Source organism: Amphiura filiformis, chromosome 10 (genome assembly GCF_039555335.1).
Source record: "Amphiura filiformis chromosome 10, Afil_fr2py, whole genome shotgun sequence".
Classification (NCBI taxonomy): domain Eukaryota; kingdom Metazoa; phylum Echinodermata; class Ophiuroidea; order Amphilepidida; family Amphiuridae; genus Amphiura; species Amphiura filiformis.
Genome location: NC_092637.1, coordinates 2001858 through 2018581, shown reverse-complemented (window position 1 = coordinate 2018581; position 16724 = coordinate 2001858). Strand labels below are relative to the sequence as shown.

The 16724-nt window shown below is 37.2% G+C and overlaps 1 protein-coding gene across 1 annotated transcript in view; it reads left to right on the top strand.

The window, feature by feature from the left end:
* Positions 1 to 951: 951 nt before the first annotated feature.
* The window catches only part of LOC140162406 (pre-mRNA-processing factor 6-like), a 40409-nt gene continuing 24636 nt past the window's right edge, over positions 952 to 16724 (top strand). The window contains 10 exon segments of the mRNA XM_072185609.1: positions 952 to 1080; positions 6859 to 6918; positions 8286 to 8382; positions 10154 to 10272; positions 10758 to 10836; positions 13293 to 13387; positions 13796 to 13877; positions 14458 to 14482; positions 14485 to 14585; positions 14968 to 15127. Of these exon segments, the coding sequence (XP_072041710.1) occupies positions 986 to 1080; positions 6859 to 6918; positions 8286 to 8382; positions 10154 to 10272; positions 10758 to 10836; positions 13293 to 13387; positions 13796 to 13877; positions 14458 to 14482; positions 14485 to 14585; positions 14968 to 15127 (913 nt within the window). The 5' untranslated portion in view covers positions 952 to 985.

The following is a 16724-nucleotide window of genomic DNA, read 5'->3' as shown; positions in this document are numbered from 1 at the left end:
CAAGCTGGGGCCAACATTGGCCCAAGCCCAATATTTAGCCAACCTTGGGCCCATGAGCAAAACATGATTGGCCCAATACTGTCAGCCAATGTTGGGCCAATTGAACTCAAACATTGGCCCTTCATTGGGCCACCATTGCCATGCTATCTGGGGATACTTGTGAGGGAAACTGGGCGATAATTAGAAGGTGATGATCTATTGCCCTTTTTGTAAATTGGTGAAACATTTGCATCACGCCAGTCTTGTGGTAATGCACCAGAAGATAAAGATTTTTGAAATATCTTTTGCAAAATTGGAGCAATTGAAGAAGCACATTCTTTCAGAATCTTGGCAGGAATGTTATCAGGTCCAGTTGCTTTTTGAACATTGAGGTTTTTCAAAAGCTTTTCTATCCCTGGGGTAGTAATAATTATATCAGGCATATCAGGAACAGTACTTTGAGTGAAGTTGGGAATGTTTTGGATGTTTTCATCCGTGAACACAGAGCAAAATTGGGCATTCAAAGCCTCGGCTTTGTCTTTGGCACTGGAAGCTATATGCGGCCCAGATGTTCTAATGGACCAACACCAAAAACCTCCCTACGGAGAGATTTTATATATCTCCAAAAGGTTTTGTATTGTTGCTTTCCAGGGTATCACAAACATCGCGGATGTATTTCCTTTGAAGTTTCCTCAATTCTCTGTCAATTGTTTGTTTGTCTGTTTGTTTGTTTGTTTGTTTCTTTCTTTCTTTCTCGCCTTTTTTCCTTTTTTTTCTTTCTCGCCTCTTTTTCTTTCATTTTTTCTTCTTTTTCTCACTCTTTTTTCTTTGTTTTTCTCTCCTTTTTTCTTTCTTTCTGCTCTTATTTTTTCATCATTTGTTTCTCTCCTTTATTCTTTCTTTTTTCTCTCCTTTTTTTTATGATTAGGTGCTCCTATTGTAAAACGGAAACATATCATGTGGAGGAATCTGCGCTTCTGAAGCAACAAACAAACGAACAATCAAGATGGCGTCGATTCCAGGAGCGATGGCTGCGAAAAAGAAGAAAGAATTTCTTGGAATGCCCGCTCCTCTGGGTTATGTTCCAGGTCTAGGAAGAGGGTAGGTTGTGCTATTAGTAAAGTTACTAAATATTGCTTCTTTTAATGAATTTGGTGTTGTATAAACTAAATAAAACGAGTGCACTACGTGCGACCGAGGCGAAGGTTGTCGAATTCGGCAGCCTTTCATTCACTGGGACACTGACAAAGTGACAGAACTTACGGGTGGTGCAATAATTATGTGTACCCCGGGGTGAATTATAGGGGGGGCAAGCATTTTTTGGCAGGTCAAAAGGGGGGTCAAGCGATTTTTGGCAGGTCGAAAGGGGGGTTTGACTCGTATTTCCCATTTTGGATGTCATACAATGGGAAATACACACTTAACGATTTGCGCCGGTTAGAAACTTGAAAAAAAATCTTTAAAATTTTATCAATGTATATAAAAGTGGTACCAACCTTATTGTGCTTGCTAATTTAAGACTCGGTTGGAACAAAATTAAGGATCGAAAGCATTTTAGTGTCCAAAAGGCAAAATTATCGTCAAAGTTCTGCGAAATCGGCACCCTTGCGAAGGGTTCAGAATTGAATCGGGAACGAAAATATCCGATCTTTGCGATCAAAAACACAAAATTACAATTTTAAACATACTTTTGTTGGCAAAAGACATTATTACCAAACAATACAGAATAGAAAATTTGACATCATTTTCTCAAAATATTGAAAAATTTGCTCACTAGACATCGAAAAATGTAAATCCAATTCCCGTTCAAACGCATTGGGAAACTGAAAGTGCGATAATCGTGACTAGGGGGCCGGGGGCAAGCAATTTTTGGCACAGATATTTTGGGTACCGTTTCTACATTGGGCTATTCCAGATGTATTCCGAACCCCCTATGGAAGACATTAAAAAAAATATACAATTCCAGCTGGAATTGAGATGTGTCTAGAATTCCAGCAGTCATTTTTAGCAAAGATTCCGGCTGGAGGGTATGGAAGACATTGAGATTAGGTGAAACTCCGGCTGCTAAAATAAACGAAAAAACAAGAGTCGGGATTGTGAAAGGCCATGATGTGCCTATGGAAGACATTCACATTTCTTAATATTCCGGCTGGAAAATGGTCAAAAATGCTCCAATTCCAGCAGAATCTTCACTTATGATCACCATCTCGATTAAAGGGGCATTCGTGATCCACAGCCTCATCCCCCCACTTTTCCCAAAAAAAGGTGAGATTTTGACACCACTGGATACCTCTGGCTACATAATGTTTATACATGTACCAAATATTTCTTGCAGATTAATTTGTTTAGCAAAAATATCGCTGAAATTTGAATTTCGTTCTGGTGCACCAGAACGAAATTACAACACATTGTCTATGGAGCAGTGTAATACACATAATCATGCATAACTCGCAAACGCAAAATCGGAATCAACTGAAATTTTGGAAATAAGCTTTTTTCGTGGATATCTACTAAAAATGTCATAAAAAGAGGATGCTAGGATCACGAAATCCTCCTTTAACCTATGAAAGACATTTACTTGAATTCTGGCTGGAAATAAAAAATGTTCTAATTACAGCTGGAACCCTATGCAGAGATGTCACATTTCCGGATTTATCCGGATTTCCGGATTTTGGGGATTAAAAAAAAAATTCTGGATTTTCAAAAATTTTTTTTTTTTTTTTTTTTTTTCTTTTGGAGTGGCCCTATTGTCTTATCTTTCTGCTTCACATATATATCAACATCAGCCATATTGTCCATGTAATAAAGCCAAAAAAATTTTATTTTTAAGAGTGTCTCTTTACATAAAAGTATAGGAAACTGAAAACTTTAAAGCATGTTTTCTGGAAGAAGGAAGCACTTTTTATTAAAAGTGTAGAACAAGCCAGGAGCTTTGAACTGTTCTTTTTACCCTCTGAAATGGCCTTTACTGTGGTGCTAAATGTGCAGAAACCATCTGGCTTCGGGGGGCTTCGCCCCCCCACGACCCCCACCGGGGCTTCGCCCCTGGACCCCACCAGGGGCCCTTAAGCGGGCCCCCGGACCCCCCGGCCGTGTTCAGGATTTTTTGGGTCAGCCTGTGACATCTCTGCCTATGGAAGACATTTACATTTGCGGTCGTGCGTCATGAATTGGGGTATAGGAAAAGGGGGAGGCGTTACATTTTTTCATTTTATTCGGAACGTTTTGTCCCATATCTCAAGAATGGAGAGGGGTACTGAGCAAGTTTTGGTCTCAATTTGTTGCTAATTTATCCAGCTAAAATTGTGGAAAGTAAAAACTTCACACTGTATATACTTTTTGAGATATTGCAATTCACACGATGCAGAGTCATGGAGTGGAGGCGCCTACGGTTGAGGTGCCTACGGTTGAGGCATGTGTTAAAGTATAGGGAATATTGATTTTTCTTGCCTCCCGAATTTATTTTTTACTGCAACTTTGTAACCCAGCAAGGTATTGAGATGGATTATGTACCATTGTTTTGGTATTGATGTCTAGTTTACAATTTGACCAGTTTTACTCCAAGCTAGGTTAATTTGTTGTAAGTGTGCTGCATTCTGTGTCAAGGGTTCTAGGCTTTTCCTATACGTTACTGTGTTAGCTATTCATTTATGCTCCGAAATGTTCTGAAGGTCATATTTCTTGAAGGAGTTACCCACTGCTGTAAAAGTTTACATTTTTTGGATGGAAATTTGATGAGGAATTCAAATATGCCACTGGTTTTTGAGTGAGGCATGGAGGAAAAAAGTTTTGATTGAAAATGTAATAGAAATCATAAAAATTATGTACGACTTTTGAACACCCTGTATCTCAGTTAGGCAACATAACTCATCATTACAAGTTTGCTTTTTTTGAAAGCCTACAATGTTATTAGCACATATCTAAAAAGGTTTTAGCAGAACAGGTGTTTATGTTAGTAAATAAGAGAGGAACAAAAAAGTATACTTGACTTTTCCACCCTATATGACATTTGTGGCACCCTGTATTGACCAATTGTTTGTACGTGTGCATTCCTGGTACTCTAAGCTTTACAGTGATATATAATTTTATAGGGTTTTGATGAACAGTTTATGAATTAGATCAGTTAAAGTACAAAAACATGTAAATTGTTCAATTTTTTAGTATGTACGGTAACGCATTTGGCCCCCAATTCATAGCACACAACCTTGCGTGAATTCCGGCTGGCCATATTAGACATATTACCACAATTCCGGCAGTGTCTTCCATGGGGTTTTCCTGACATGTGAATTCCGGCTGTCCATAGGGGGGGTGCGGAATACATCTGGAATAGCCCATTACGCCCTAAAAAGGCATAGGAAAACGTTAGGAACACATTCAAATATGCAAAATTTCCTGCTCGCTGTGCTCGTGCATCATATGATAAGACAATTTAAGGTTTTAAATTGGGTTCCCCAAAATCTTGCATGTGTAAGGGGGGGCAAAAGATTTTTGGCACGTCAAAGGGGGGGCAAAGGTTTTTGGCACGTCGAAAGGGGGGGGGCAAGCATTTTTGGCAGACCATTTTAAAACTCAAAATTGTCAATTGCACAAAAGTAGGCTTTCTTGTACAAAAAGATTTTTCTTTTTGAGGGCTTGAGTGCGTTGGCTTCAAATTTACAACGGTCGTGACGTTGTAACTTAGCAACAAATCCAACAAAAGACAGGTTTGAGACAAAACACAAACGTGTCTAAAATACCGTCTCCCCTGGTAGGCTTGTTGACTATTTGAGTCAAGTTATAATCGTCTGCAATTTCCAGCATGCACTTTACTAATTGCCGGATATCTACCTCCTGCACGGAAAATGTTTTTCCCAGTCAACATCTGGCAAATTGAAGTCGTAAAATATAAACACTGACATGACTGATAAAAATGTATTGTCTTACTTCACTAGCACACATTAATAAGCATGTCATTATATGTTTTATTAAGTCTAGTATATGTAGACTAGTCTCTTCTTTCCTCACAATGTTTGAAAAGATCTCAATTCTAACCAGCTGAAAAAATATGTAAAAAACGGAATTTTGAAAAATATTTATGGCGTTCTCCACAGCAAATGTTATAATGTGGCTTTAAATTTTTGTTCCCTTGGTTATTGTTTTGTAAAGCGCCCAGAGGCTATTTGCGTTGGACCAGAGTCTTACTAGCCAGAAATCAGAAACCACCCGTCCAAGCAGATACCAAAATTTGACCCTCAAATATAAAACAACTTGTCTATACCCATGGAACGGTCACTGGGGTCAAGTATGTCCTGATTTGGCCTTTACATGTTACTCTAATTAATAAACTTGCTGACTATGGTATTAAGGGTAATGAACTTGGTTGGTTTAAATCATACCTACAATGTAAGTAATAGGGCTCAAGCTGTACATGTGAATTCTTTTCTGTCAGATTTCAAAACTTATAATACTGGAATTCCTCAAGGCTCAATCTTGGGTCCTCTGCTATTTATAATTTTTGTTAATTGTTTACCTGATGTTGTAACTTGTAAGACAGTAATGTATGCAGATGACACTTCTCTTATGTGTAAAGCAAAAAATGCTGATGACCTAAAAATGCAACTTGAATCTAACCTAAAAACTGTAGCTAACTGGTTTAAAGCTAATAAGCTCACATTAAATACTGATAAAACTAAGTTTATGGTTTTGGAACTAATCATACGCTTTAATCATTACAAGGACATAACTCTCACATTTGATGACAAAATTATTGAAAGAGTTGATGTTTTCAAATATCTTGGTATTAAGTTTGATAGTAATATGTCTTGGTCATCACACATTGATTATGTATCTGGAAATATCTCCAAGAGAATTGGTGTTGTAAAACGTGCTAAGTATTTCCTTCCTCATAAAACCTTAGTTATGCTCTCTAATGCTCTTGTAATTCCACATTTCGACTATGCCAGCAGTGTTTGGTCTAATTGTTCTGCAACCAATCAATATCAGCTTCAAGTGCTTCATAACAGATTAGCTAGAACAATTCTCTTTGCTGATATTAGAACACCAGTAGATGACATGTTAAATTCTTTAAATTGGATTAAACTTTGTGATAGATGGTCTAATCACATGATTATTCTTACCTTTAAATGTATCAAAAATATGTGTCCTGAATATTTATGTAATCAATTTGACTTTGTCCATAATGCTCATGATCACAAAACAAGGAGTCATTCTTCTAACACATTGATCATGCCTAAATATAATTCTAATAGTGGTAAACGTACATTTATTGTAAGAGCTGCAAATTTATGGAATAACTTACCACCATCATATCGTATAAACCTTGAAACTCTGTCTTTGCATCAGTTCAAGACGAGCATCATTATTTCTGCTAAATCATAATCATTTATTATCATATTGTATGTATTTTTGATTTATATCGTTCATGTACTTGAGATGCATTATTTTCTTTCTTTCACATTATTATTCATGTTCTTGTATATATTTTAAACATCATGTTATTTTGTAAATATTCTGTAAAAATGTTGTAAATATTGTTGTATGAGGGCCTGCTTGGAAAGCAGTGCTTGCCACTGAAGTAGTTTAAATCCCTCAATAAAGATTTCACAAATCAAAAAAAAAATCTGAATTAGTCTCAAGTTCATTAACCTTAAAATCATCTGTTTTAGAGCTGTCACATGATCACATCTGTAAAATACATTCAATCCACCCGTCTAAAATAAGATTAGACCGTCTTAAAGACGGGTGGACGCATGACTGGCTAAGACCTTGCGTTGGGCGCTATATTAAATCTCTCTTTATTATTATTATATTAAAACAACTTGTTCCACTGTAAGCTCTTAGTCTTAAATGTTTTAATATTTTTTGTTCTCTCCTCCACAGAGCAACTGGTTTTACCACAAGATCAGATATTGGTCCTGCCAGGGAAGCCAATGATATCAGGTAATGTGTACATACATTGTTAATGTCATGTCAACATTGTTATCAGATGGCCAGTTGTCAGCCCTCGAATTAACCCACGGCACCCATGGCATTTTGCCGTGGGTGCCCATCCCCACTGCCGTAATGCCCTCAAAATACATCCTTTACCTAAGGCAGTCACTTGCCGTGCCCTCTAATGAAGTTGTCGTCGGTGCCCCAGCCCTGCCCCTTCATTATAAAATCATCTATCTATGTTTGTGTGTGTTTTCTTCACTTTTGAGAAATTGCCTTGGTGCCGTTCTCAATTTTTCAACAGTTGCCATGATGCCCTCTTGAAATATTACAAAGTGCTGTGCTGCCTTGCCTTTTCAGTGAAAATCCAAGGCAATTATCAACTTGCCGTAAAAAGTTGCTGTGCCCCTTCAGATCCTTAATTCGAGGGCTGCCAGTTGTTTGTTTTGATTTGGCCATGTGGCATGAATCTTGCATTCATTTTACATTTTAAAAAAAGTGTACATTATCTGAAAGGAAAAAATCTAATCTTTCCAAAATGATATAAAATTACAGTAGGGATGATAAGCAGTTGAGTCCAAGTATAATTCTTGTACAGTTACTGAAAATTTGGACTCAGGATAAGATATGAATAGTCTATGGATTAAGTTTAAAAGTGCTAAAAGTGAGGACATGATGATGGTGGCTCAGTGGTTACGGCATTGGACTCATAATCTGAGAGCTTGCTTGAGACATGCGTGGGTTCGAGTCTCCATCCCACCACCATGATGCACCCTTGGGCAAGGCGCTTTTCCTTGGTTGCTTCCAGGTGCAATGGGAAGCTGTAGGGGTAGTTACAGTCGTTGTACAGATGAACCCTGTGCCATTGTAGGCAGCAAACGTGGTTCTGACATATGTGACCATCCAGCACAACTGAGCCCGGATGTTGCCAGTGCCACTATTGAGATATGCTCCATTGAACTAAAACAATAAACAATAGGAAACAAAGGATTTATTGACTGTTTTATTGATTTTTCACTACTTAAATGTCAAGTTACTATAGAGACATGATATAGATCATTTTAAAGCTAATTTCAAGCAGAACATTTTGGTTGAATATCTCAAAAATGATGATTGGCGAATTCAGGGCTCAGTTGTGCTGGATGGTCACATATTCTAATGAATGAATGTAGAGCTCTTTGAGGCTGTGTATGGCATAAAGCGCTATAAATATCTACATTTTATTTTTTATTTTACTAAAAGATTTAAAAGGTTGATTGTTTATTTAGGTGATTATATCGTGTAATTAACCAATTGGGGGAAACAAATCTAAGTCTGATAATCAGTAGTTCCCATGTTGTTTAATACACATTATTTTGTTGATTCTGTCTGAACAGTGATGACAGACATCCAGCACCTAAAAAGAAGAAAAAGAAGAATGACGATGAAGAAGAAGAGGAAGAAGAAGACTTGAATGAGTCTAACTATGATGAGGTTTGTATCTGACATAGATATAACTAAAGTAGAAGACTTGATTGAGTCTAACTATGATGAGGTTTGTATCTGAGACAAATATAACTAAAGAAGAAAAAGACTTGAATGAGTCTAACTATGAGGTTTGTATATGAGGCAAATATAACTAAAGAAGAAGACTTGATTGAGTCTAACTATGATGAGGTTTGTATCTGAGATAAATATAACTAAAGAAGAAGAAGACTTGAATGAGTCTAACTATGATGAGGTTTGTATCTGAGATAAATATAACTAAAGAAGAAGAAGACTTGAATGAGTCTAACTATGATGAGGTTTGTATCTGAGATAAATATAACTAAAGAAGAAGACTTGATTGAGTCTAACTATGAGGTTTGTATCTGAGATAAATATAACTAAAGAAGAAGACTTGATTGAGTCTAACTATGATGAGGTTTGTATCTGAGACAAATAACTAAGGAAGAAGACTTGATTGAGTCTAACTATGATGAGGTTTGTATCTGAGATAAATATAACCAAAGAAGAAGACTTGATTGAGTCTAACTATGATGAGGTTTGTATCTGAGATAAATATTACTAAAGAAGAAGACTTGATTGAGTCTAACTATGATGAGGTTTGTATCTTAGTTAATATAACTAAAGAAGAAGACTTGAATGAGTCTAACTATGATGAGGTTTGTATCTGAGATAAATATAACTAAAGAAGAAGACTTGATTGAGTCTAACTATGATGAGGTTTGTATCTTAGTTAATATAACTAAAGAAGAAGACTTGAATGAGTCTAACTATGATGAGGTTTGTGTCTGAGATAGATATAATTAAAGAAGAAGACTTGATTGAGTCTAACTATGAAGAGGTTTGTATCTGAGATAAATATAACTAAAGAAGAAGACTTGATTGAGTCTAACTATGATGAGGTTTGTATCTGAGATAAATATAACTAAAGAAGAAAAAGACTTTAATGAGTATGAGGTTTGTATATGACATGATGAAGGGATATGAGTCGGATGTCGCTAATATTGATTTTGAGATATTAGCAAGAAAGTGTTAAAATTCTTTTGTTTTATATTGTTTTCAGCGATTGATAAATTTACATAACTTCGTGAAGAAAAGTTGTATTAGCATGGAGTTTCCAGTTTCTGAAAGCTCTAAATGTCCTTTTTAGAAACATGTGTACGTAAAAGTCACTTTTGACCAGGGTCAACATGCGACTCATTCCCCTTGATCATGTCACATATGAGGCAAATATAACTAAGGAAGAAGAAGACTTGAATGAGTCTTAACTATGATGAAAAAGCTGATTGCATTGGAAAATTTAAGCTTGCAGTTGGAAACTGAAAATCGCTTCAATGGAGAATCAAAACCACAACCTTTGTCAAAGCAGGAAAGCATCAGCCTATCATCGTGACACTGTGACAGGCAAAGTCCCTGTACTTTGTATGCAATAAGAATCCTTGAATGGATATTTTATTAGGGCCAAGCGGTGCTCAGTGCTGAGAGATCATCTGCAGAACCAAGCCTGTAGGGATACTTGCCAATCTTCCTTTGGATTAGTCTGTGCTACAGCCAGTGTACCTATATTTTTACCCATAGGGACATGAACTATTGGGAACCACACACTCTTGGAAACCATATAAATGGGCACACGCTACGCTTGCATATTCGCTCCGCATTCGTGGGGCATCGCGGTTTGCGACTCGCGGCTTTTGTCCCCACTCAATCGCGATAAAATTGGATAACATTTGACTGTCAAGTTTCTTCTTGTGTCCCATAGTTTGCAGGTTATGGTGGTAGTTTGTTTTCCAGTGGACCATATGATAAAGATGATGAGGAGGCGGATGCAGTTTATGAAGCTATTGATAAGAGGATGGATGAGAAGAGAAAAGAAAGGAGGTACGTACAGAAATCAAATCAAAACTCATCAAATTTGCATGCTGCAATAAGGATTCTGAAGGGCACCCATTTCAAGGCAATTTCGAAAGGGCACATCTAGTTTACAAGGCAATTACATGTTAAAGAATAGCAACAATTAATAGGGCATCAAGGCAACTGGTAGGGGTCAGGCTGCAAAACAACCGAAGGCAATTGCCTTTGGTGCCTTCGGTTATTTTGCAGCCTGATCACCAGGGATCGAGTCAAAGAGGAGTGCAAAATTTGCACGTAGAAAGTTTTATAAATGTGAGTGAGTGAGTTTCTGAAGAATGTTCTCAACGCTTCTCATTCGAGTAGCAGTGATATTTTAGTGGAAAATATATACATTGTATGCAAAATATTTAGTGTTATAACCAACAGCAATGAAGATGTGTTACTTAGAATATTCCACTATATTATTTAGTAATATGAAGTGATATTAATGTTGACTTTGTGTTTGCATACAGGGAAAAGAGATTACGAGATGAGATTGAAAGATATCGTCAAGAAAGACCCAAAATCCAACAGCAGTTCTCTGATCTGAAGGTAGGTTATATTTTGAGGAATCACAGGTATTGAACTTGTTCAATTTGAGTCACAACTTCGTAACTTTGTATGAGAGCAGTGATGTCGCAGCTGAACGTGATGTGTCGACGCTGGCTGCAGCATCATTTTCCTGCAATTAGCATATTCATGAGATGCACCATGTTTTTCCGTTTGTAGCAATATGCGTAATCACTGGTAAGCATGCTTACATAGCCTTGCCCATAGTAAGGCCTACCCTGTGTAATACGCAGGCTGGCGCAGGTAATTATGAGTTGCGCTGTCGCCACCTTGTATTCCACTGGTATAGGAGTTGCAAGGGTATGGTTATATCCAAATTAGGCTTGTATTATCCCGTGCATTATCCCTTACGTGACACGCATCATACTACACGTTACACGAACGTGTACACGTATTATCATGATCATCACACGTGAGTCAGTATTTCATGTTTAGCCGGGATTTTTTATGAACGCAAAGCTCCATACGGCCCTGCACCCTGTTTGTAAACACGTACCATTGCCATGGGCAGCAACATGCAGCCGATCAGTAATTCAGTTACCGATTGCAATTGTTCCTTCAGGGGTTCAGCAATTGAGGATTGTGACGAAAATGACATGAGTTGACATCATTATTATCCACAATGGTGCATCTATCAAAAACGGGATCTATTACAGTGGCGCTCCCTATTGACATTTTTCTTTAACTATCGGATATTTGACAGTTGACACTAAATTTAGTGCATGGTTAGTTGGTTACTTACTTGTTTTGTTCGACTTTTATATTCGGTTTGATGTGAATAAATAATGTTTGATTCATATTCTAGTCCAATTTAATTCTCCAAGTTCGTTTTTTGTTGTAAAAGAAGAGCTTCAAGTTAAGCTTAATAAATGTTCGTGTACATTTATACCGCATGTTCCTTATGTTACACAACCTTTTCGTTCGTGTAACGGTCATACCGTTACACGTTTACAAGCCTAATCCAAATCATAGCAATAAGTGGCAAAGGAAGTTATTGTAACGACAAGATGTAAAATCTGTTTTAAAAGCATTTGTTGTATATGAATTGCATGATTAACCCTAACTCCGCTGAGGCTTTTTGGCAGAGGGGAAGGAAGGAAGGAAGAAGATGAAGAGCATTTTAATTTTAACGGGTGCGGTTTTAAACCCTCGACCCCTCGGGTGCTAGACATTTTCACAGTACGGCCATACCTCACCATATGTGCTTTCGCATGATGATGCAATCGCATCACGTGAATACTTGCGCTCGCAATTTCTTGCTCTTGTAGCTTTTTGTGGCTTTTGGTCATGTTAGGGTTAGCCCTAATGCTAAACATGGTTTTTGGCAATGGGAAAGGAAAGAAGTAACAAGAAAGGACAGGAGATGGACAAAGAAGTTACTTGGCACCCCCAAGATTTGAACCTTAGACCCCTCGGATGCCAAGCACAAGATCACCAACTGGTAGCCACAGGTTTGATTTCGCTGGCCCAGCCAGCGATTCCATTCTTATATGTGAGCCGTCACATCAAAACATACCTCTTCGGGGCTTTTATAGTTTCAAGATAAGTAAAATGTCTTTGAAATTATAAAGGAAATAAAAGAAAATTTGAACCTTGTCTTTTATCACATCCTGTGATGTGTAAGGCAAACATTCAGTAATGAGGTATCATTTTAAAGCTTGATTTTAACACTTTCTGATAAGGTTGAAATCTCACTTTTGAAAAAAGCCTCCAAGTGGTATGTTTTGATGTGGCGGCTCACATATATGACTTGGGCTGAGTGCTTCAATGCATCAAATGGAATACATGCATGTGCAATGGTTTTCTTTTTTAAGATTTTGTGAGATTTTCAATATAGAGTTAGGGTTAGATTAGTGAAAATATTTATTTCATTTGAAAGAATGACAGTTCAAGCATCTATCTTTAGGTGAGTTTTGATTACCGGGGAGATGGAAAAGAAACTTAGTCCACATTAGATTTTTAAAAATTCTGACCGACTAGACATTATTTGCCAAGTCCATAGAACAGGTTTCTAATGGTAACCCCATGAGAACTACCTGCTGATTGGTCAGAAAGAAGTTTTCATTATCAATTGGACCAATCAGCAACAATGTTAGAATAATTTCACCAAGCAAAAAAATTGGGGTGAATTATTTACAAACCTCCATTCTGATTGGTGATCAAAGTGAAGATATCATGTAATTGACCAATCAGAGGCAATGTTAGATCGGCAGGTAGTGCTCAGGGGGTTAACTTATCCCTCCAGGGTCAGAAATTTGCCACCAAGTGTGACAATCCTTTTGGATTCTCCCAGTGAAAATTTGCAAGAACCCATGGATTCTCGCAGTATAACTTTGTATGATGAAGTGAAATATTTACAAGAATCCATTTAGATTCTTGCAGTTTTGTTGATGAGAATTCTGAATTTCTGACCCTGTACTCTTGTATTCTTTGAACAGAGAAAACTTGCTGATTTATCAGAAGATGACTGGACTAAAATACCAGAAGTAGGCGATGCCAGAAATAAACATCAGAGAAACCCTAAAGCAGACAAGTAAGTCACTTAGTCATCCATACTTGTACATGTAGTTTACAGTGAGGTTCAAAAGAGTAGAGTGTTAAATCCAGACCAATTCAAGTACAAACATGATGTGTCTCAATAACCCCCCCCCCCCCAAAAAAAAATTATGTATTGATGTAACAGGCCATTGCAAAATAGGGTTATGGTGTAACATACAGTGTGGCATGTTTCTTTTTGAGAAGTGCCTTGTTAATAGTTCACGTAGGGATATTATTCGGCATAATTTGAATCATGTCTGTCATTTTAAATCTAGTTGTCTGCCTGGCTGGTTGTTTGTAGTGTTGTCGAACATCACATTTTGATTGTCCGTCAGGCCTGCACCTAAGTCCTGTAGAATTTGACATTTTCAGTAAATTGTTCCCTATGTTTGTATAATTTCAGAATCACTCCAGTACCAGACAGTTTTCTTCAGAAGCATGCAATATCCCAAGAAACAGTAACTTCATTAGACTCCAGGCAACAGGTATGTAAACAGTGATTAAAATGTGACTATTCCTTTTACTATTAGGGCTCAGTCATGTGTTTCTTCTATCACAAGAAACAGTAACTTCATTAGACTCCAGGCAACAGGTACGTAAACAGTGATTAAAATGTGACCATTCCCTTGGCATACTATTAGGGCACAGTCATGTGTTTCTTCAGAAGCATGCAATATCCCAAGAAAAAGTAACTTCATTAAACTCCAGGCAACAGGTACGTAAACAGTGATTAAAATATGACCATTCCCTTAGCATACTATATAGGGCACAGTCATATCGCCAGCCTAATAAAATAATTGCCAAGTCATATTTTGTCCAAATTGAGATTTTTGCTTAACCGGCTATTTACAGTGAGAGGTACCTATACAGTATTATGAATTATAGGTCAAGTGTATATGATCATGCACATGTTCTACAAAGTCAAAATGATAATTGCCTAACTCAAGCTAACTCAAGTCATTTTTGGATATATTCCTATATTTTTTTCCAAATTTAGGACATTTTTTTCACTTGCACTGGTGACCCCAGGTGTGCTAACACCCCATTATGTTTGTTTTCTTGTAGAAGTATGGTGGTTTACAGACACCCTTCCTGGAGCCATGACCCCAGGAGTTCTGACCCCAACAGGAGATTACGATCTAAGAAAGATTGGTGAAGCTAGGAACACACTTATGGATGTCAAGCTTAATCAGGTAAGACAGGGCTGTTACGGTCACCCACCTGCCTGAGAGCACATCAGACACACCAAATTGCATTCTGAATATGAGGAACGTCTTTCTGATATCAAATAATTTTGAATTTTTGGAGATATAGAACAAATTTTATTTAAAATGTTTAACAAATGATATTTTTGACATACAACAGTATTCAAAGTAAACCTTATTGTTAATTGGGCTTTTCATCCCAGCTACATACACTTTTTAAAGTAATGTACATATTAGATTTATAAAGTTTACTTCCATGAATGTTTAATGTCAAAAATATCTGTTGAACCATAATAAATATAATATAAAGAGGGTGCTAAAATCCTGAAGTACCCCTATAATGTTCTGTATTTATTTTGTTTTCCTCTAGGTATCAGATTCTGTGAGTGGCCAAACTGTAGTTGACCCCAAAGGTTATTTAACCGATCTTCAGAGTATGCTGCCCTCCTACACAGGAGATGTAGCGGATGTGAAGAAAGCTAGACTGTTATTGAAGTCTGTGAGAGAGACTAACCCTAACCATCCTCCAGGTATGAGAATTCATTATCTTTAAGAAAAAAGAATAAAATATTGAATCTTCTGTATAATACGAGGGTCATTCATAAGGTTCTCCTTCCACCCACATATCTCAGCTTTTGCCAATATCCGTTTTATATTTTCCATGATTTTAACCTAGAATCTTCTAGCTTTTGAAAAAGAGTGAGTTTCGGTATCTTTTTTTGATCTGTTTTAACCAAAGTAAAAATGAAATAAATCAGGATTCAGTGACATGGAAATATATCTATGGATACATATATCTACAAGGAAGACATACCATACTCCATTAAATGCCCTGGGCATTGCAATTTCACAAAGGGGGCATTTATTAGAAATGAATTTTCAATGAAAAAACTTCTGGTTCTTGAGTGAGTTACCTTGAACTTTGAAATACAAATTTTATATCATTTTACGGAACAGAATTCTGCATAACATATCTGAAAATTACTCATTTTATATCTACTTTTTTGAGAAAATCAATGTTTATATATTAAAAAGCCAGATTTTCTGGTATTTATTACATCCGCCTGCTAACCCATTTTAACCTTGCGTGCGGTGTTCATGCAGACATAACCGTACACATCGCTAAAACTTTCACTCCACAATCCTTAAGCACCTGACCACAGCCAGTCTCGGTTGACTATGTCACAGGCCTGTTCCCGGTCAATTCATGCAAACACTTTCTTTACAGAATTGAGGTTGTATTTGTTGAGATGATTCAACAAGCTCATTCAGATTCATCCAGAAATGGACTGCAGAAAGATTTGAAAGAACGCTGCGATTTGGTTATTCAAGGACAGATACTCTGTATTATTTTGTTGGAATCCGCTTTTATTGCATCACAAAGAGTAATTAGAAATTATTATTTAAGGCCACGGTGGCTCAGTGGTTACGGCCTTGGACTCATAATCCGAGAGCTTGCTCGACGTGCGTGGGTTTGATTCCCCGTCCCACCACCGTGTTGCGCCCTTGGGCAAGGCGCTTTGCCTCGCTTGCCTCACCCCACCCAGGTGCAATGGGGAGCTGTTAGGGGTAGTCACAGTCGTTGTACTGATGGGCCCTGCGCCACTTGTAGGCTGCAAACGTGGTTCCGACATATTCTAATGACGGCAGAATAAATGTAAAGCGCTTTGAGGCTGTTTACGGCATAAAGTATAAATATCTACATTTATTCCCGTTTATTTATGTGATGTGTTTGTATTAGGCCTGGCATTTTCGGGTAATTTTTTTTAATTTTTTTTTTTTAATTTTTTATTTTTTCGGTTTTGTAGTGTCCCTGGACCTAGACCTAAATGCCAGGATCATTCATGGTTGACCTATAAAAAAAAAAATTTCGAGATATTTTGTATTTTTAATATGAAAATCGATACTTTGTATTCATGTCATACTCTATTAATGATTTCAAAATGCATTCAAATTCATTCGGGCGGTACCCGTTTACCCGACCGAAAATGCCAGCCTTAGTTTGTATTGATGCTATCAAGTTGTTATTCATTCTGAAGGATTGATAATTATTATTTGTGATGATTTGCTTTTCCTGGTACTAATTCAGAGATACCAGTTTCCCAAATTTTATTCAGTTTTCAGAAT